At 38.7% G+C, this 23,643-nt stretch overlaps 1 protein-coding gene and 1 pseudogene across 1 annotated transcript in view; one reads left to right on the top strand and one right to left on the bottom strand.

Moving 5' to 3' along the window:
- The window catches only part of TBL12 (trichome birefringence-like protein (DUF828)), a 113,345-nt gene that overhangs the window by 65,969 nt on the left and 23,733 nt on the right, over positions 1-23,643 (bottom strand). Inside the window, exon 2 of the mRNA XM_089420693.1 lies at positions 7,244-7,384. Coding sequence (XP_089276819.1) covers positions 7,244-7,384 — 141 coding nt within the window. The remainder of the gene's footprint in view (positions 1-7,243; positions 7,385-23,643) is intronic.
- Positions 19,195-22,262, top strand: LOC149260415 (uncharacterized; annotated as a pseudogene).

The following is a 23,643-nucleotide window of genomic DNA, read 5'->3' as shown; positions in this document are numbered from 1 at the left end:
ACATTTGTCCATCCATCAGATACAATGGACACCCCATGCTCATTCCAAGAATTTGTCATTTTACCCAATGAATGTGCTAATTTTGCTTTTTCATGATCAAGTCCTATGGTTCTAGCCTTGTCATACCCAGGGATCTTGTATCCTTTGGGGGCATCATTAATGGCAGAAACCATTTCATGCCAATCAAGTGAGCGAAGAACATTAAATGGTATCCCACATGCATAGAGAAACAAGTAAATTTTTTAATCCACATCATTCCTACACCCTTCGTCAAGGAAATCTGATATGGTTCTACGCCTTAAAGAGATGTTTGTTTCTGTACCTCCATATCCACTGCCATGGTAGGATGTTGATGGAGTTCTTTGTGCATGTGAGTGTGGGCTATGTTCAAAGACACCCTTTGATCTTTTAGATTTGTATTGGGCTTCCTCCTCTTCCCTTAAGTATTTGTCTCTTCGTGTTGCTAACACACTTAAACAAGCTTTGATTCCTATTTTTTTATCTCCATCCCATGGCCTTTTCCCACAGAGGTGCCTTTTGGCAAGGATGTATGAACCTGTGTAAGTGTTTTTGCAATGGAGACAGGTAAATTTAGTGGTTCCACTCCCATTCCCTCCTACAAGCCTAGAAACATATTTCCACAATGGAGTTTGGTCTGGTTTGTTTTTGTGCCCTCATCATCTCCACTCTCCTCTTCCTCCTCACCAAGGTACTCCTCCTCTCCAGGGTTTTCATCAAATCCACTAAAACCCACCTCTTCATCCTCTTCATCATGTCAACCCTCCTCCTTCTACTCTCCAACACTATAATAACAAAAAAAGGAACCAACAACAAGAGAATGCCAAGCCATATAGCCATGATGTTTGAAATTTGAGCCTGCAATAGAATGGAGGAATGGGAATGGGAAAGAGAGAGGAGAATATTTTCATTTAGCAAAGAACGTATAAAAAACACAAATGCTAGATTAGAGTGTAGATCCTACCACTTTGGCCTTCAATCCCAAGCTCAAATCTCACTTGCAAGCTGCCAAGCAGTCCTCTCAATCTTTCTCTCAATCTCCCTCCTCAACTCAAGCTCCAAGCCTCCAATTCCAAAATCCCTCCTCTCTTACTCTCTCACTATGCAAATGGTGAATAATGGGAGGGGAGGAAGGCCTTTTATCTTTTCTTCCCCCCCCTTCCTTGTTTGTCCGCCACGCGGCTTTTTCGCCGACGAGAGCGAATTTTTTAAGGAGGGAGCGATCATGAGCGGTTGGGGAGACTGCTCCCTCCTTAAAAATTCGCTTCCAGAGCGAAAGGGAGCTGTCAGGGAGCGACCGCTCCCTCATTCGCTCCCTTAAACAAAGGGAGCGTGCTCCCGAGGTCTCTCCCTATCCACTCCCGAGCGAAGCGCGCTCCGGGAGCGGATTCAGAGGGGGGGGCTCCCTCGTAACCCTGAGTTAAAATGCAAAAGATGGCCGGTACACTAATTAGTGCATGGGAAAAAGCCTAGCATGAGCTCTACCACCCTCATTAGCCATCACCCAGTTCCTTGAGCACTTGATGCTCCATCACATAGTAAAGGAACTCTTACATGTCCCAACCCTAATGAGCGATAAACTAACTCATCATTAAGGGGTAAATAAATGTTAAATCATTAAAAGCAAGGTTGGGTTCCTAAGTTATGTTCCCATTCAAAGCATGATCAAAATGAAGTAAAAGGTGCACCGAAGGGGTGGAAAAAGCAAGTCGAGGAAAGGGGTAACTCATGCCTCCACGATTGCTCCCTCCTTACATCTATACACTCAGGATGATGGACCTCCATCAATTAGTTCCATGGCCATGGCACCTTGCCCCAAAGTCCTTCCCCTCCATTTCCACTATTATCACAAACACCCATGGATTTAAGTGTTGACCTAAGTAATATCACCTCCCCTTAGGGGATGGAAACACCTAATAGGGTTGACCATCTAGCCATCCCTAGCACAAGTAGGGAACACTTTTACGAGACATGATCTAGTTAGAGATTTGAAGGTGATCTCAATTTGAAATATTATTATGCCCTTAACAATTAAGTACAATCCATTATGATACATTTATGGTCATTGTCCCTAATGATTAGTGGCTTTCACTTGATCTTGAGATGGGTGTGCTAGGTGGCTCTTCACACAGTAGCAAAGGCATTTGACAACACATTACATCACTCCACTATATATCTTGCCCAGGCCATTTTGCACCTTCCAAAGAGTAGTAATGTCCCTGCATATGCAGCATTGCCTCTCTAGAGCATAGTATTGGGCACTTTGATGATTCCAAATGATGATCGACACCCTAGAGTACCCGCAAACGCTAAAACACTAGGCTCTTCTTGCTTGGTGTTGGATTTACTTGATGTTGTACCAGCAGACCCAAGACGCCCCAAGGTGGCCTTCACACTATTTGATGTGCATTGTTTGTTCTAAAGTCGAGATGATGATGGTCAACCTCGAGATGACAAGGGAGGACTTGTACTCACTCTTGGAGCCCCAAAGTTGGAGAGAGAAAGTGCCACATCACCCATCTAGCCCTTGAGAGGGCGACATGGGGCATCCAAAGCATGCTTTTTGGACATGGAGGCACCTTGAGGTACTTCGTTAGGTCTCCCCTCAAGATTTTGAGTTGATTATGGTGATGGTGCATCTGCTTGGAGTTGATTATGGTGATGGTGCATCTGCTTGGCCCATCCTACACCTTATTGTGGCATTTATAATTCGAAAAGGAGATGACATCATGCTTTTGGAGGACATCGACCCACACGTGGGCATGGCATTATTTTATTGTTTTGAGCTATGGGGTTGGCTTGTAACCCCTTGTCTTGTCAAACACTCAAAGCCAAACTTGTTTTAGGGCTTGTAGGCTTAATTTATGTTGAAATTTAACACACTAATAATAAAACACTCATAAAATAAATAGAAGAAATATAGAAAAACCAGACATGGCGAAAAAGACCTCAGCCTTATAGCATTCCTCACATTCTCATTATTAAAATAATGTTTATGATACTACATATAAATACATGAGGAAGTTGTCTCAAGATAGTGCATCTATCTTGAACCAACTTGGTTGAGATACATTCTCAACAAAACACTAATCTAGGAGAACTAGTAGGAGAGAATCTCTCATCCTAACTAAACTGCCTGGTTTGAGGAACTAACTCCTAATTCTCAAGATTTGATTTATTTAATTATAATTTTGGATTTATAATTGTTTTATTATGCAAGTGAAACTAGCATTCCCCCCCTCAATGATAAATCCAAAATAAGATCAAGGAACCCTCTTCCAAGTTCTCAAGTTGATCCTCAAAAAACATTTGCCTGAAAAACCGCCAAAGCTAGATGCTGAAAAAAACTCTAATCCGAAGAGAACATGAGTTAGCTACAAGTCTGAGTCATCTCTGAAATTTTGCTTGACAACTCCATCATGTGCCAAGCTGCAAAAGGATCCATCTGTCCTTTGCTTTCAATCAGCGTCCTTTGTCCACTGACAAAATGTTGATGACGCCCACTAGCGAATTTGCTTGTCCACTGACAAAAAATGGAGAACGCCCATTGGCGAATTTGTTATGATCGCCCACTGGCTGATGACGTTGAAAAACAACTCACTGTTGCTTTTGCTATGTTTGAAAACTGCTCACTGTTGACTTTGTTGTCGATCGCCCACTAGCAAATTTGTTGATACTCACTCGCTGATGAAAATGCCCACTGGCTGCTTTGCTGATGTTGTCGAGACTTTCAGTCTGACAACCACTGTCAATTTCATTGACATTTTCCCCCCTTTGTCCGCTGAAAGGAGAGACAGTCTTTTTCAAATTATTTTTGAACTCCCCCCTTGAGGTGTAGGAGTGTTTCACTGGTGTACTCCCCCGTTCAACTGCACGAGAGTACCATATTCATTTTTACAATTGAATTCACTCACACATATTGCAGCCAACAGTAAAAATGAATATGGTACTCTCGTGCAGTTGAACGGGGGAGTACACCAGTGAAACACTCCTACACCTGAAGGGGGGAGTTCAAAAATAATATGAAGAAGATTATCTCCTTTCAGCTGACAAAGGGGGGAAAATTTCAATGAAATTGACAGTGGTTGTCTGACTAAAAGTCTCAACAACATCAGCAAAGCAGCCAGTGGGCATTTTCATCAACGAGTGAGCATCAACAAATTCGCCAGTGGGCGATCGACAGCAAAGTCAGCAGTGAGTAGTTTTCAAACACAGCAAAAGCAACAGTGAGTTGTTTTTCAGCGTCATCAGCCAGTGGGCGATCATCATAAACAAATTCGCCAATGGGCATTCTCCATATTTTGTCAGTGGACAAGCAAATTCGCCAGTGGGTGTCATCAACATTTTGTCAGTGAACAAAGGATGCAGATTGAAAGCAAAGGACAGATGGATCCTTTTGCAACTTGGCACATGATGGAGTTGTCAAGCAAAATTTCAGAGATGACTCAAACTTGCAACTGACTCATGTTCTCTTCGGATTAGAGTTTTTTTCAGCATCCAGCTTTGGCGGTTTTTCAGGCAAATGTTTTTGAGGATCAACTTGAGAACTTGGAAGAGGGTTCCTTGTTCTTATTTTGGATTTATCATTGAGGGGGGCAATGTTAGCCTCACTCTCATAATAAAACAATTATAAATCCAAAATTATAATTAAATAAATCAAATCTTGAGAATTAGGAGTTAGTTCCTCAAACTAGGGAGTTTAGTTAGGATGAGAGATTCTCTCCAACTAGTTCTCCTAGATTATTGTTTTGTTGAGAATGTATCTCAACCAAGTTTGTTCAAGATAGATGCACTATCTTGAGACAACTTCCTCATGTATTTATATGTATCATAAACATTATTTTAATAATGAGAATGTGAGGAATGTTGTAAGGTTGAGGCCTTTTCCGCCATGTCTAGTTTTTCTATATGTCTAATATTTATTTTATGGGTGTATTATTAGTTTGTTAGTTTTCTTCAATTTTTTGTAAAAGTGAAGGTATAGACCTCATATAAATAGAGGATCCCTGCACTTCATTTAAACATCATCACACATGTGCCAAAAGAGAGGGTACGACCACCTTTAAATAGAGATATTTGCTTGATATCTTCACCTTTTGCCAAAATTTGTACATGGCATGTCAAATACACATTATTCAGGATTTGAAACCTTGTTGATTTTTTAATCCACAGACTACCTCAAAAAAATGTGAAATGTTGTGAACTATGAAATTGCCATGTTGAAAACTATAAAATGGATAATACACCAAGGACAAAGAAATGCATACAAACTCTATGACGCATGACCATGTGGAACAGACATAGGTGCGCACAAGACATGGGCTGGATTGACACTACATAATGCAATCACCCCTACAAAACCAATGGCTCCCCTCAACCATGTGTCCAATTAGGTCCATCTTAAGGCCTTCAATCCTATACAAGCAAAAGGACTTAAGAGTGGAGACTAAAAGGAAAAAGCATGGCCAACCATAACAAGCTTAGGATATCATAATACATAACCACCACATGGCCTACAAGGCTTTTGACTTACATTCTCTGGTCTGGCAATGGTGTTGCCAAAAAGAAAAATGGCTATAGGTACCCCTGCTGAAATGAAGGGTAACACACCCTAAACTTCACCAACTTAAAGTTATAAAAATAAAAAAAATGAGCTAAGTTACAAATTGACCACCTGATATACATTTCAAATTTCAAATCCTAGTATATATTTTGGTACAATGATGAGGCACTAGGTAGCTTCATTTTATTCTGGGTTCAAGTACATGGATATCCAATGCCAATATTTTATCTTTAAACTTCATGGCTTTACTTATCCTAACACATTTTCCGCACCTTCCGATACTGCACTCTTCGTTGATCCTTGTAGCTCAGACAGGTACTCCCACATGGGTCTAAGTGTCAAGATTTGTGGAAGTCATCCAAAGTCTTCACCTTAACAAATTCACTTTAATTAAAGGAATTATTAAAGTGAAGTGTTTTTTCCAAAAGTGAGTTTAATCTAAAGAAATGTAAACGTTTTCACATTAGTGAATTAAATGAATCTAGATTGTTGGTTGGGACTTGATCTCAACCGTCAATCTCAATGAGAGATTCAGGTTATGGAGACTTCGTTGTCAATGGTTAATTGATACGTTCAATAACTCAAGATTATAAAAGCAAGGGTAAGTGAAGGAAAAAGACAGAGTATTTGGACATTATAGTGAAGAAGGATCTTTGCTCTAGTGTTCAAGAGAGAGTGATAAAGGACTTTCACTCATAGGAATTCAGTCCAAAGGAGGAAAGTGCACAAGCAACAGCAAAAGGAGAAAACCCAGCCACCAGAAATTGAAGAACAAATTCTGGGAAGCCATACAAGCTAAGAGTGGGCAGATTGCAGGCCATACATGCCATATTTATGTACAGTTGTGCCATACAATTGGCCCGCGGCCATAGCCACAGGTAGCTAGGAAGAGACCACGGATCATACAGCAGCCGCAGGAAGCAGGAAAAGGGTGCAAGCAGGGTCACAGGCAGCAGAGAGCAGATGTTTCTTCAGCCAGAAATTCACCAGGTTTTGCGGTAGCTTGTATTTTTCTTAGTAGGCAATTTATTTCCCAGTTTGGAAAAACCCTTGTAAGCTTCAAGTAAATTAATTAGAAGCTGATTTGAAGGGAAAATCTTTCCTGCATGCTACTGTGGAAATTGGTTTCATTTACTTCCATATAATTTTTATTTTTCCAATTAAAAATCCCAGTATGTACATTTTATTCTGTGAACTGTATTAATTTCATTTTCAGCAAGGAAATAACAAGGAAATAATTTGTCAAGTTTTAGGGTTTAAAAATTTAACACTCGTTAGAACACTAAATGATTGATTACGTATTAATTTTTATAAATCATTTTTTGAAACAGAAGACAAAATGTCATCTTATAGAATCCCTAGTGGAAAAGGTTTCAAGAATGTAGAATACCCTCAGGGCTTGTATCTCAAGAATCAGCTTGCTGAATTCCAAAACAAGCTTTTCTTTGTAAGCAATTAATTTGCCTTGAAGAATAAAAGAGGAGGAAAACAGAAGAAAGCCATTAATTTGTCACCTAACTAAAGGGTAAAGCATGTGATAATCCAACAGTTGTTCAACCCTGATCCAGTTTCACTTAGACAATTCTTCAAAACAATGAAATAATTCTCAAAGACACAGGAAGAAAAGAAAAATGATATATAAATAGTGACAAGCATCCTCACCAGTGTCCAGTGTTAAAAATGTATACATCGTAATAGTTTGTGACATTGACCCAGTCGTCTGCAGGAATATCAACATCAACTCTGTAAGTTCCTTTCACTCCATGTTGCACTGAATGGCTGGTCACATTTGCAGGCTGCCACCTTTACATAATCAGTAATATTACATTAAGCACAATATTAACAATATAACCCACACATTGAATGAGTTGTTAAAAAGCAAGCTTTTACGAAGAGTAAATCACAAATGTTTTCTTGACTCTGAGTGAAATAAAAAGGAAATATTTCTTTATATGTTTACTACGGCATCACAGACTGACCTATGCTATATAAATATCATTCCTTGTGAATAAAATCAGGAAATACATGCCAATCGTAGCACTTAACAAATATTCCATTCAACAATAAGTACTAGTACAGAAGTCCACACCAAGGAAAAGTAAGTTTAATATTTGGAACAGTCTTCAGCATATAGGAGAATATCTACCAAAGAATCAAAAAGAGTCTTCAAAGAAATTTTTAACATCCATGAGAAAACCCGGGCCTCACAACCATGCAAATATTTGTGCCAATAAACTCAAAAAAGCACCAAACTCCTTCTAGCGCAAACCTGCCCTAATATCATTGGCGATTATAGTTTATAATAAGCCTAAGGCAAGGCTTACAACAACAAGGTCAAAAATTGTATACCATAAACTACCTTCTTCCAGTTAAGAAAAACATTGTTACTTTCAAATCAAATATTGTATGAAATATACATGAATAAATATATGTTTCACGGCATTGAAACTTTTAATGGTAGCCTGTAGGTAATCAAAATTCAAGACTTCCTTTCGTGTTTAAGGGACACACATGCCCACAGGGGGTAGCTCAATTGGAAATCGCCTTGTTATGAAGTATTGTGTAAACCATGAAATTCAAAGTTCGAATCCCCCGTGGGTCAGGCTAACAAAAAAAGGTACACACATGGAATATTCAAACTATATAGTATAAACTTTACAAATATGATATGTCAAGGGACTCAAGAGTCAAGACCATCTACCTGACATCCCATTAGATCAGGTGACACTAAAAACTACTCAAAAACAAATCTGTTGAACTCTATGGAAACCTAAAATCCTTTCTTAAAAAAAAAAAAAAAAGAATTTGTAGAGAGTGCTTCAACTCAAACTTGATGCTACTATTACACTTGGTAAAGAAATCAGCAGGAAAAGCAAAAGAAGAGCTCAAGCAACACCACTATTACACCAAATCGACAAATCAGCAAGAAAGTAATATGAATATCAACACAATTACAATAAGAACTAACTGACACGACCAACACCGACAAACTGGAAAAACGGACTACCCCTAAACACACGTGCACCCCATGTTGGGTGAATCATGACTTGGTCAAAGATTAATTAACCTTGCGTACTTCAGTGATGGATTTACTGTAGGGTATTCTACACTGGCACAAGGTTTCCTAACCCCTGGTATTAGCATGTGATGAAACCTATTTAAAGGCTCAGTGCTCTCCATTGTAAAAGGCCTCATGCGGCCTGTTGCTTGGCTGGATTGGCCAAGGTTAATAAATATATATTTTTGATGTTGTTTTTCCTAGTAAAGGGTTTCCAGGGTAGAATCTCTTGTGCAGCTTCTTGTATTGTTTTTTCTCCTCTTTCATTTTGCTCAGATTTTTAATACCCCAATTCCCTTGGTATAATGAATATGTAATTTATGCAACATAAAATGATGAATGGTGAATGGTGAATAAAACCGGCTTTCAACTGCTTCAACTACAAAAACACATACTCCAAATATTCAAATTTTCAATAAATTATAAATTCGTTTCCTCATGCAAATCATGCCATCAATTTGATGAACAGTAAATGAACCAATTATAATCTGTTAATGCAAGCACTTTGGGACAAGCCATGAAATTTGAATTCAAATTTTACCTACTTGTAGGATATCCAACTGAAGGGCTCCTCGAGTACAATAAGGCAGAAGAAGATCAGATGGCAAACCTTGAGAGTTTCGCTCCAAGGATATGAAAGGTAAACAGGTTTTCACACACTGCTTTTTAATTTTCATTTCTAGACACCCTTTCAGTATTTAGAAGTTCTTCAGAGGAACCAACTCTTCAATCACGCATATGATGTCATATGGAGAGCATGTAAGAGATATAAAGTACTAAAATCTCTGTCTCCATGTAAACTTTTATGCTAGAAGAAAGAAAGATTCCCCAAATCAAATTGTTTAAGTTACACGATCTGACTCATTCTGTTTTCAAATTCCATAGCCTCACAAATTTCTCTTTGTGATGAGTTTTCCAGCAGGCTCTAGGTTGTAGCCTGATGGGAAAAGAAGAAGGAAGGAGTTTGTTAAACAACATACAAATAATGGACAGGATATGAATGATAAAACATTGAATGCATTTACTATTAACAATGATACGCATTTATACATTTTCATGACTGTTGGTTTCGTATTCCAAGGTCTCTTGGACTCCAATGACTGTTCAACTTCCACACCATAACCCTTAACGAATTAGGTGTCCAACATTCCCCCCCCTAATCCGAAGGGGTATATACGAGTCCAAGAAGAGAGCTATAATACAAATATACAATAATGCATAACAGTAATAGACTCAATGTGCTCTCTCTGATGAAGGTATATGGTGGGAGAACTCGAGGTCTCGACCGATGGTGGTTTAAGAATGACCGCCAACATTGGGACGCTTAGTGCAATTCTTGGAACTCTTCCAAATCTGGCAAGAAGCTGAAGTCTTCTGCTAGAGGAAGTGCTCCCAATTTTTGTGAAAAGGGAGACCTTTGGGTCTCAACCTGGAATGCTTAGTGTGATTCCCAGAACTCTTCCAAATCTGGCAAGAAGCTAAAGTCTTCTACTAGAGGAAGTGCTCCTTAATGCTTTGAAGAGGGAGACCTTCAACCTGGAAAAAGGGAGGTCTTCAACCTGCGGTGGTTTAAGGAAGGCCACCAACCAAAGGCATGCTTAGGGGCTTCTCTGTCTCTGGCTACAACTCTGAATCTGGGTATGGTTGTCTCTGGTTGTAGGCTCAGGCAACAGGTTCAGGTTGTGGCTCAAGCTCACTTGATGTATCTGTGAAGCTTGTAGATGACCATCAATTCCCCCCCCCCTGTCAAATACAAGGTGAGAAGATGAAGAAAACTCAACTGCAAGACTTTTTAATACTCGAGAAAAAATCCTGTGATATGAGCGAACTATCTTCTTGGCTATTGAAGTCCATTGCCAAGAAGAGATCCATCCAAGGTGAATCATCTTGCAGGAGGCTTGTTTTTGAAGCATTTGTTTGAATGATGAGTGTGTTGACCACAATACTCACACAGCTGAAGATCAAAATAGTGATCATTCACATGGCCAACTCTGTGACAATGTTGGCATTTGATAATCCACTGTGAATGAGGAGTAGGTATAGGTGAATATGAATCGTCATGAAGAAACCCAACACTATGAAACTAGATGGGCTTGGAATAATCGGTAGTGTGAAATGAGACCTTGTCATATCCAAGACCGGTTGTTTTCTTATTGATGACAAGCTCTTCCCAAGGTTTGATGATGGGCTTGGGAAGTGCAAGTTGAATTTCTGCACCTGCATGCAAATTTGCTCTTTCAATGACTTGATTAGTTTCCGACAACTGATAGGATTCAACTTTGGTCTCAAAAAGGGGATTGTTCTGAACAAAAACAAGTTGAGGATGATGTCATTTATGTAACTCATCTTGTTGTAGCTGTGATTCAAGCTGCAAAAAATTAATTTTCTCTTGTGCATTTTGTAGACATGTTTGAATGTCTGTGAGAGTCACTTTGCTTACTTTTATTGTATCATGACCAGTAGAATGTATCAGAGTTTTCAGGAACTCTAATACTTCTCCAATTAAAACCATTTTCTCAGCAAAAAAACAAGGCTTAAGAATCCTAGTGGAAGTTGTAGCAAGGCTAGAGAAGAATATGAAGATTCCAAAAAATGCAGAATACTAGTTCTGTACCAAACTATCATACAATGCATATATAAATATCTCACATACCAGATGGAGATTAGATATTAAAACTACTTTAGAACTTGACTTTGAAATTTTTACTTTCCACCAGCCAATTGTTGATTCTTGCAATATCTAAGTGCTCTAACAAAGTCTGACTTTGAGTCATCTTGATGATTATGAGGGCACTTAAAGTTCTCAGCAGGTCACTTCCGCAAACCACAATGTTATCTTTGTTGAGAAATTTAAGCGGGTAGCAAGTTTGGTGATTTCTCTTCTCTTAATAACTGTTTGTGAAGTATTTTTACTTATCTTAATTAGCTTCTTCTTTGTCTTGATTATATTTAATGTTTTCATCACCAAACAGCTACCAAATCATTAAAGAACAATGAGACAAGAGGACACAAGATGTAGGCGATCAACTAGGGCCAAAACCTCTCCAGCTGAGAGGAAAACACACAAGCATTCTTCTCTTCTTTTAAACCTTCAATTGACGAATTCCAAGACCTATTACCCTTGACCAAATGACCCCTCCAAGACCAAGTCACAATTCTTCTTGAAGAACTTGACTTTTAGCAAAGTCAACCCAAGTCTCTTCTTTACATCATAAGTTTGAACCTGCTCCTTGACTGTAACTTTCGGTCTCTTTTGACTTGCAATTTTCAATCTCTTCTTCAGAAACCCTAGGACAGCACGTGTGATCAAAACATGGACAACTTCGTCTTCTATCTTCTTCGCTTGTGTTCACTTTCCTTCCCTGTCAACTCGGCTTGAGAAGGAGACCTCTTTTATCCCAAAACTCGGGTAGTGATGATGACTGCAATATCCTTGATTTTGTTGCAGTACATGACACTCTGTCACTCTCACACATGTGAACAGTTTGAGCCCAAAAGACAGTCCAAAACATCGTTATCTTTCTCCTCTCTTCTGCTAAGTATTTCAACATCCTTTTTATTCTTCTATTTTGTCTTGATCAAATTTCTTGGGTGATTATATTTCCCCTCGAAGTGAGGTTGAGGTTGCTCATTTATAGGCTTCTTCTGGAGCCTTAATAGGCCAACTTGATCTTCTTACACAGGCCAACTTGTACTCCTTTGATGGTCAACTTGATGTGACATTGTGACAAGGTCTTGGAGGGTTTTCTTAACATATTTGACTATACAAAATTTTTCTTTACAATATGTAACATGCCCAAATGGGTCTTTAATACATGACAATGACTCTCTTGACTTGTAGATTTAATGAAAAGCTCTAGAAGCTCTCAATGGGAGCTTGACCTATAAAATAATTTCCTTGAGCATAAAACCCATGCCTCAAGAGCAATAATAATAAATTTATTTTTCTCATTACATCAAATACATAATATTATGATCACATGCGTCATTATGAAGGCCAAACCTAGTTACATATTTCAACACTCCCTCTTAACTAGGGAGGTATTCATAATCCACAAGGTACTTGGACATTCTTAATCTGAAGAATTCTCATAAGAGTTGGATCGGTATCCCATCTGTTTAGCATTATATCAACCAGCATTGTCACATAGCAAGGCCTTGACTAACAGCTCTATCTCTCCACAAGATCAAAGCATAATGCTAGCGAGACCAATGATTTATAGACACCATCATCATTGTCTCTCAAGGCACATACCCCACCTGGGTGTTCACAGGGTATGTCCTCCCAAGACTATTTTTATCTTGGATTCCCAGTCCTCAAAGAATATCAGTCCTCTACAACTACTCTTATCTTGGATGCCCTACCTCATCCTCAAAGAGTATCAGATGTCAGATGCTTACCCAATCCTCCATTCTTTCTTCCAAAGTGAAGACAAGAATGATGTGTCTATCTCTCCCTCTCAACTAGGGAGGATAAACCCATTCCTATAAAAGGAATGGACCCAAGCTCCCTCTTAACCAGGGACTTGATTTTCAACAACATCTTTCTACCTTTGGTGGAGATCATGGGACCTTTTAGTTGCTTGTAGAGCTCCTCATTTCGATGTCATGAATTTCATCTTTTATCATTGTGGAGCCTTCTTCTTTTGGGAATTCTTTATAGGCATCGGCCATCCATCACATTCCCTCACGAACCATATCAGTCATGTCATCCTTCTCTTCATCGAAAAGTGATCTTCTAATCCACGCCTGGCTTTTCTTAATACAGTTGCCTCTTCCAAGTCATGTTTCCTTTAAGACCTTTCATCCAACCACATGAGTGCTTAGTTGTAGGCGACATCTACAACTCTCTTCGGGTAGCTCTGTATCAACCCATCCAGATGTTGTGCAAAGAACATCAAGTCAAAGTTACCTTTTGTGATGACCTTTCATCATGACATCTTGCTTGCAACATCAAGATCCTGCACATTCATAAGCACATCTCCAAGACTTTCAATGCCAAGGGTCTCCTTTCTTTACAAACCTTATCAGGGTCTTCATGCCTTTTGTGGAGATGTCATGGCCAATTTTTCTAGTCATTGGATGTTGATTTCCTTTTCTTTGTTACCATAGTTGCACCTTTCACGATCTCTTTTTTCTTTCTTTACATATTGCTCCCTAGGAACTTCCATCCACAGTTCCTTCATCTTTTTCAACCACCTCATATTTCATATGAGGACATATTATGTTGATTTCATCTAATCAATATGTGAACCATGCCTTTATGCATCTTTCCAAACGAAGAGATCCTTTGATTTAGAGCATTTGCCCATGCAACCATATGACATGACTCAATCAAATACATGCATATATACCTCTTTCCTTCTTCTGGTCATCTAGGCTTCCTTCAGCATCTTCCTTTCCTTATTTGAAAGTTCTTCAACCATGTTGCATTCTCTTGTCATCATGCCATCATTCTTCCAAACAATGAATCCCATACAAAGTGGAATTCTCAACGAGACACTTGCTTCTTCCAAGAGGTGAACCTTCTAATGAAGATTCTAATGGAGGACCTAGATTATCATCATCCTGCAAATGCTCCTTCCTAATGATGATGATGTATGATGAACTCTATGCTAGATGACTTTCTTCTACCCATAAGTACTACTTATGCTTTTCATGAGGTTACCAAGAGTTGCTTATTTTCTATGATGAGTGATACATCGATGTAGGCTTCTACTTCAGCTATCTTTTGAGCTTCTATAAAGATGTCACGAGCTCTTTCTTTACTCGTATGCTTCTAATATGATGTCATCTCTAATATGATGCCTCCTATCATACTTTTCACTGTAATTCATAACCATGGTAAAGGTCTTCCACATTCTACTTTTCCTTGCTATGAACCAGGCATCCATAGTTCTACAATTACATCATGAATAGTGCCTGAGGATCTAAGGGTCTGTATAGTTCCCTCCTTCCATCATGCTTCTCAAAACAAAGGATCAGCCCATCCATCTTTACTTCTTGTACCTACAATATTTATTGACAAGCACCCCAAGCAAAGTATACGATACCAAAACATGATGTCAAGTTATCTTTCTAGGGTTTTCATGCAATCAAGAGGTCATCCTAGGGTTTCTTAAGTTCAAACCCTAGATCATATTATTTTCTCTTCATGTCATACTAGGGTTTATCCCATGCCCTAGAATCCTAACAAACCCTAGAAATCAAATCATAGGGAACAAGTACCTTAAGATTAGGGTTTCTTACAAGCCATCTATAGTTCAAAATACAAACCCTAGAGCCATAAGTTCAACCCTAAAACATCTTATGGTGGACTCTTAAAAATAAAAAAAATATCATACATACCTCATGGATACGTACTTGTAGTGCTTAGTAAGTTAGAATGCCATGGTTCCTTCACAAAGGTACTTTGGTCTTTATAGACCCTTTGCTATCTTCAAGACTTCCTTTTAATGAGGCTTCAACCAGGGATATTACTGCTCTTTTGATGGGACCTGCTTCTCCAAGAGCTCTTTTCTACTATGTTGACAGCTACAAGACTTCTTTGCTACAGAACTTCACTATAGAGATTCTTCTTGTTGTATTTATCTACTATCTGTGATTCTTGTTTTCACCACTTTTCAAAATGTATATATGATTATCAAGGCAATTCCATTGGAAGGTTAGCCTTCTCGAATGACTGATTGTACTATAGAGAATAAGTATATTTGAATGACTGATGTTTGCACTCTTAGTGCCATAGAATTTTAATTCACCACAAACTTGGGTTTTGTAATCAGTGATAGGAATATGATATATCTTGACTGCCTTCACTATTTGGTCTTTCTAAGGAGTTTGATTCTGAGGAAGCCCGGAAATTTGATTCAGAAGTTGCTCTAGTAGGATTGTCCTTTTGAGGAAATGTAAACAATCCTCTCTTTCAAGGCTCAGATGTTCGTTCTTCTTACCAGAGGACTCGGATTGTTTTGAATATTTGAATTAGGCCTTCGACCTCTTGAAACAGTGATATAGTATCCCTCAAAAATCACTTTATTATGCACACAATTTGTAGGTCTACTTACTTGGTGAAGGGTTGATATTGTAGCTAGAACTTTGCTTGACTTTCGAATGAGTTTGGTTCTTTTCAATGTCTTGAGAGAGATATGTAGTTCATTGTAACTTCTTAGCCATTTTGAGATCAAGCCTTGAGAATTTTTGTGCCCAGAATTTTATCAAGCTTTCTTCTTGAACTCGACCCTTAAGCATTCTTGAAGATTCAATGTTCTCTTTGATGCCTTGACTTTTCTTGATACTCCTTTTGATGCCTCTCTTCAAGTTGTCTTTCTTTATCTTGCTACCTTAGCTCTAATACCATGTTGAGAAATCTAAGGGGGGCAACAAGTTAGGTGATTTCTCTTCTCTTGATAATGGTTTTTGAAGTATTTTTACTTATCTTAATTAGCTTCTTCTTTGTCTTGATTATATTTAATGTTTTCATCATCAAATAGCTACCAAATCATTAAAGAACAATGAGACAACAGGACACAAGATGTAGGCGATCAGCCAGGGCCAAAACCTCTCCAACTGAGAGGAAAACCCACAAGAATTCTTCTCTTCTTATAAACCTTCAATTGACAAATTCCAAGACCTATGACCCTTGATCAAATGACACGCCTCCAAGACCAAGTCACAATTCTTCTTGAAGAACTTGACTTTTAACAAAGTCAACCCAAGTCTCTTCTTTACATCATAAGTTTGGACATGCTCCTTGACTTGTAACTTTCGACGTCTTCTGACCTACAATTTTCAATCTCTTCTTCATAAACCCTAGGACAACCCATGTGATCAAAACATGGACAACTTTGTCTTCTATCTTTTTCGCTTGTCTTCACTTTTCTTCCTTGTCAACTCGACTTGAGAAGGAGACCTCTTTTATCCCAAAAATCGGCTAGTGATGATAACTGTAATGCCCTTTTTTGCTGTAGTACATGAGAATTTGTCACTTTCGCACATGTGAACAGTTTGAGCCCAAAAGACAGTCCAAAACATCGTTATCTTTCTCCTCTCTTCTGCTAAGTATTTTGGCTTCCTTTTTATTATTCTATTTTTGTCTTGATCGAATTTCTTGGGTGATTGTATTTCCCCTCCAAGTGAGGTCGAGGTTGCTCATTTATAGGCTTCTTCTGGGCCTTAATAAGTCAACTTGATCTTCTTAGGCAGACCGACTTGTACTCCTTTGATGGCCTACTTGATGTGACATTGTGACAAGGTCTTGGAGGGTTTTCTTGACATATTTGACTATACAAAAAATTTCTCAATGGGAGCTTGACCTATAAAATAAATTTCCTTGAGCATGAAACCCATGCCTCAAGAGCAACAATAATAAATTTATTTTTCTCATTACATCAGATACATAACATTAAGATCACATATGTCATTATGAAGACCGAACCTAGTTACATATTTCATCAATCTCTACAAAACTTATCAACTCCACTAAACTCACACTCCAGCACCTAACTCATGCTCAAACATTTAATATGAACCAACACATATAGACCATGAATGAACCCAACGCACATGTAAACCCATACACATATATACTTCACCATGTTCATTGCTGAGAAATGAGTTACATTATAACAATCTGAAAACTGCCTTCAAATAGTGAGTGCCGTTGTCAAAACATTACTATTCAATTTTCAAAGCCGGAAGATAGATAAGACCATTTTGTAAACCGAATGCACTCATATCTTCGCAATTATAATTTTTAACTCTGTTATTATGGTTGAAACCACGCATACTCTGCCCATGTATTGCCCGCTTCATCAGAACAAGCTCGTAGAACGACTAAGATTATGTCATGTGCATTTACTGGCCACCACTCAATTTTGAGAATCCCGCAATATACATGTCTGTGGACTGTGTCAAGTTTCACAAAAAAATAGGTGGTATTATGCCATTTAGTTAGCTGGATGACTCCTCCACGTCTTTGAACGATTTTGATAACTTCTTTGTAAAATTTGACGAGCAGGGCTTCAATCAATGGGCTTCAACGCATTTGACATACCAGCAGGTCTTCAAGGCTACATTCCAACGCATCAACACTGTATTGACCAGTGACATCACAGAATTCAACGCACAAACCAGCGTACAGAGAATAATCGCGTGCTCTCTCTGTCAACGGTGAATGAGGAATGCATATATCGGAGTTCATAACCAGCGGAACATATAATCTCAGGCTTCTGACTCGAGATCGAACCTCGCGAAGATCTTCTTCAGCTCCTCTATTTGCTCTTGTGAGAGGCTTTTCTCGCAGTCTATGGTGATTTGGCCTTCGAAAAACTGCAGTTCCTCGACCTTTCTAATGAGAAAACAGAGAACTCTAGCCCCAGCAACAATCTTAGAGACTGTCTTGTATCAGCTCGTGGGTTTCTTTCTGCAACAGTCCATATTGCAATCTGAATTGTCTCTGTCGATGGAAAATTAGATAATATGGTCCTTCTCTGTGGGGAATGTGCTTGGAATTTGTGAATGATGAATGAATGACCGCCCCAAATTAAATTTATATGAAGTCCCATAATCTGTCTCATTCCATTCTCAAGTTTCATAATCTGCAATGTGCATCATTTCTCTTTGTGATGAGCTTTCCAGCAGGCTGCAACCTGATGGGAAAGAGTCAAGTTTCATAATCTGCATTATTTCTCTTTGTGATGAGCTTTCCAGCAGGCTGCAATCTGATGGGAGAGAGTAGTAGAAAGGAGTCTAAGCAAGAATCCTGCTTCCCATCAAGGCAAAGAGGGAGGCCTAGTGTCAATGCATTGGCAGGAGAGTAGAAAAAGAGATTGTAAGGAAGTGAGGAGGGACTGTGAATGACATCCATGACATTTTCATGGACTTCCTTATGTTGAAAACAGCTGCAAACCACCTGTCGGAATCTCTGGACAAGCTGAAAGCAGAGGAATCCATCATAAAGGAGTGCAATCAATCAGAACCTGAAAATAACCACATAAAATATCAAATTTCAAGGGAGGTTCTGGAATCCATGGCTGAATATCAAATTACCCTGAAGATGAACCTCACCAAGGGAAAACAGGAAAGAATCAGGTGCATTATCCACCATTTTGGTCTGAAAAAATTTTAGGACCCGGAAGTCATCCTTTGAGGATGGTCATGATGAAGTTGGAAACACAACCTATACATATCCCTTAGAAGAATGCATATTTATATATGGTAAAGGGTGCTGACACAAGCATCATTCTTTGTTTAAATACGGTACGGTCCCTGTGGTAGATTTCCAACAGGTTGAGCAGAGAAGCTCTGGCACTTATCATAAATAATTTAGGGGGATATGGAGCAGGCAATAGAGTTGGTTTGTGTTGGGCATACATATTACAGAGTCACAGACAGATAGAAAACTAAACATACTTCTAATGGCATTGAAATTTGAAATAGTCTACTCCTGATCTTATCATGGATATGTCATTGCAAGCCAAAGAGTCACAGACAGATAGAAAACTAAACATACTTCTATTGGCATTGAAATTTGAAATAGTCTACTCCTGATCTTATCATGGATATGTCATTGCAAGCCAAAGACACAGCTTACTCAGCAGAACTTATTCAGGGTACACCTGTAAAGACGACAGGAGGGAGAGAAATATGGAATATTTTATTTTTTGGCCTTGTTCCGCTGGCATATTCTTCACTTGATATTCATTAGCATTGGCTATATTGCAAATATTATTAACAAATCATGGTCCCTTTTGTTTGCCAAGGAATCTTTTAAATAAAATCTAGGGCTTCACAAAGAAATAAACCTCAAATTGTGGGTGTGGTGTTAGAAAGCAAAGAAATTGAAGTTGAAATGTTCAAAGTTTGTAAGTGCTGATATAAGGTTGTCATTGATGTCAACCCAAGCAGCACCAGAAGATGCCCCTTCTTTTGTCGACTAATATGACATGGCAATTCATGGTTTTTCGTGTCAAGATCATCCTTGATGGATTCTCCTCGTCGAGCTGTTTCTGGTGGTATATGGCACGTCACGAGAGCCTTCACGGTTTGTAAGTTACGCTTGATTGAAATTGAAGGACCAAATTTGTGGGCAAAACCCCAAAGGTTAACAAGGTGGCAGCTCTATTTTGACCATGTCAAAAAGTCAAGCCATATGTCTCTTCTCCAACAAATAAGGATATTGCAAAAGGATTACTCTAAAGGGCCTTCAAAATTTAATTTTAATTCGTGTATCTAATGAAGGGGTTTTGGTCCTAAAGATATTTTGAATTTAAAAACCCCAGAGGAGTTTTCCCTCTACAAACTTAATTTAAAGTTCAAATTTCTCCCTCCAAAAAGGGAATTCGGTTGCCTTATGGAAACCCCTCCAAAAAATATAAGAAGGCATGTATCCTCCTTCCTCAAGTATGCACTTTACCGCAATATTCTAGTGATTAAGCTCTGAATTTCTATTCAGCCCCTGTGGAGAAATAGACAGATCAGACGAGAGGGTTTTTGAGTCTTGTTTTAGGTTGGTTTTAGGAAGACTGAGGTTCTGGGCTATCAAAAGCTCATTTGATTAAAAAAGTAGCACAACCTTTTCTGCCCTCCTTAGGGCTTCATTTTCTGAGGTTTTTGTTGGATTGAAGGAATAACTATTCGGCCCTCATTAGGGCATCAAAAGCTGTGCCTTTACAGTAAAGAAACCTCACCGGTTCTGCGGCTTCATCAACTAAGGCTTGTTATAGATATAATTCAAGTTTGCGGCCCTCAAAATCAAGTCTGCAACTCATATTAGGGCTCGATCTGAAGCAGGAATGGAAGCATAGGGTACAGATTCCTTGATGTATTCTCTATGGCCTGGAATTATCATCTGTGCAATTCGGAAGTCTCTTAAAACATTGATTATAAGAAGTTCAAACTAATCTTTGAGTGCATCACTTCTGCAGCCTTATCTACTGTGGCAGCTTTCTTATCACTCTCAGCATACCTCCTTGTCGCAAGCATTATGCAGAAAAGCATCATTTGATTAGGATCCATTATCGTTACAAACTCGAGAAGTATTCTGAATGGCATCATCTCTGTTGATCAGCATGCATCACTTGAAGGCTGGGTTCCTGTCGGCCTAATTTCTAAACACAAGAGACAGTTCATTCTTGCAATTATAGGGCAATCCTTGCAGTCTTATTTGGCAACTTTATGGAGAATCTAACCGAAGCATCACAATAATATAATTTGAAGAATGTCAGTCTACTTTTCAAGCCCTATTTTCTACAGTCCTATCAAGCAACTAATTATTCATGTTGGCATATCTCCTTTGCGCTGTTCAAGTTATGAGGCACTTTTACAGATGTATTAATCCTGCATATGTGACACTGCATACAGCTCCAGATCAAAGAAATTAGGCCAACCTCTTTGCAAGCAACAGTCAATCTTATAATATGAAGAATGGTACAACGGTCAACAACTAAAGAGGTATGGGTTACAATTGTTAAGTAGCTTTTGTTTATACATCTTTCAACAGACTGAGGACTGAAGATAGAATGTTGAAGATATGTTATCAAATTAATTCAGTAAGAATTGGAGCAGTACAGTTGTGGTTGATGCAAAGAAGGATTGATCAGAGGCAGTGACATCAACACTTTGGCCACAGTAAACAAGCCTTCAGCAGAAAGGGTTTGAAATAATATAAGGGTTTCATCATTTAAGTTGTGCAATAACTACTTGTTGGAACTTCATCTCCTGTAGCAGCACCTGTCAGTAAGATTGTTTTGCAGCACAGTAAGGGGTCTGATTAGGGCTTCAAAGACAAGATTCAGAATATTGAGAACAGAGGCAGCAGCAGAGGTATGTGTGCAGTCGAGTTTTGCAATTCATTAATAAGGGTATCATTGTCTGAAGATCATCATACATTTGAAGGATATTGGTGAAAAGGGCTTATTGAAATTCGTTCTAAGTGGACCATTTCCCTGGTATGGGAACAAGAGTCCACAGTACTGTATAAAACTCAATATTATTTTCAAGTTGGCTGGGTGGTGCTAGGCAGGTAATTAAAGTTACCTTCAGGTTGGAGCCTGAAAACACTTCAGGGTGGTAGGGTGGTGCTATGGCATTGGAGTGTCCTTCCAGTTGGAGCTGGAAAATTGAATGTTTTTCTAGAGTACTAGGGAGTTGGGGCTTCTATCACTATGGAAGGGCTATTGAAGCAATCTAAGAGGAGTCTTGAGAAGACATTGGGTAATCTAAACACACAGATATGTTTAGTCAGCACATGGGAGGAGCATGAAAAATGGACATGCAAATCTCAAATTACAGAACGGTCAATAATGACGATAGAACTCCTTTTTATCTGTGATGGAAAGAGGGTATTGCAAGGCTGCCAGATATATCCATGCAAATACTCTGCAGATTAATTCAGATAGACAGCACATATATTTAAAGATGACAAAGGCTGATATCAACAGACGATAGGAAGCAGCTGGGTGTGAAGGACCAGAACCAGATCTTCTCTTAGTTTTTGGCTTCACTCGGTGCCTCTTGAGGTTCTCTGAATGGAAGCTTATATTCACAAAGATCATCTTTATGGGAACGCTCAATTCCCTGAAACTCGACTCCTTACTGAATGCAGTGGATGAGTTCTCAACATGAAGGTAACCAGAGGAAAGCGGAGCAGATGGATGTTATAATATATGTTTGAAGGCGCCTATACATATATGTATGATAAGACACCCTTTAAAAAAAAAGAGTTCTGACTAGGCTAACCTTAAACACAGTTTGATTGGAAGCCAACTTGTCCACTTTGGATGCCACATGTACCATGAGAAGTGGTTTTGTTGGTTGCACAATCTACCATGACTTGGATTTGGGAGCTGAAGTGGAGGGTTCTTTCCCTTTTTTCAGGGATCTTTGCTCATAGCTTTACTGAAGACCTGATCATTGTGGACCTGCACATCCATTTGGAAGAAGCTAGGAAGAACCCATTTGTATATTTTGAGGATTTGGAGCTGAGTATCCTTGCATTTGGGGTATTGCTCACATTTTTCATGGAGGTTTTTAATGTTAAGTGTTACATGTTTGGAGTCGATATTGAGGGGCCAACCCCTATTGATGGAGATATTTGATCATCAGACCCCATATGCCTACTGAATTTTGTAGCTATGCTCAGTCTTCATTATTTATATTTTAGCTCTTGTAATGTATAATGAATTTGTAAGTGTTAATTTTAGATAACAATGGTATGTTCTATACTTAGCACAGTTTACTTCAATGTTCCTTAGCAACCCAATAACATTTTCCAATTATTTCCAGTAGCAATCACATTAACCATTAAACACATTGACAGTAATTGCAGATAGAACATAAAATAAATGCAGAAGACAAGCCAAGACAAGAGGACACCAGATTTGGCGGATGCCAGGGAAAACCCCCAATGTGGGGAAAACCCTTTGATCAAATCTTCTTATTATTATTCAATAGTTCAGCAGAGAGAGAGAGTACAAAAGTCAAATAGACTAACCCAATACAAAGTCAAATCAACCCTGTCAAATTTTGCAGTCAAACTTCAGCCCTAACCAAAAAGTCAACGTTGGTCAAATCAGCAGCAAAACACCTCCTTTGAAGGTCGATCAAAGGTAGTCCAATTCGGCCTCCAGCAAAGATCAAAGTCAACCCAAAACTAAGTTACCAGAAACACCTGAGGAATTTGCTGGACACGATCCTTGTCCAAAAAGCTGTAAAAACATTTTTGTGTCGTTTCAAAAAATCGGAAACTTCGGATTTGGAATTGGATACGTTTCCAAGGGTTTTAAATTTTTTGTATCCGTGAAAATTGTGATCGCAATCCACCGTAAAAATGTTAAAAAGCGTGAAAATTTGTATAGCCATAAATAAATAATAAAAATGAAGAAATCAGATTTGCAAATAAACTCACTATAAACACAGTCTCATAACATCTCTTCTAAATCTTTAGAAACAACAACACTCCATATATTTATCAAGGATTCTTACTACTCAAAAAAAGATAGATGTT

This window comes from Pinus tabuliformis, chromosome 6 (assembly GCF_031772625.1).
Source record: "Pinus tabuliformis cultivar Carrire ecotype Pingquan chromosome 6, CPIR1, whole genome shotgun sequence".
In the NCBI taxonomy this organism is placed as follows: domain Eukaryota; kingdom Viridiplantae; phylum Streptophyta; class Pinopsida; order Pinales; family Pinaceae; genus Pinus; species Pinus tabuliformis.
The sequence above is the reverse complement of the archived record's forward strand: the minus strand, read 5'-3'. Positions and strand labels throughout refer to the sequence as shown.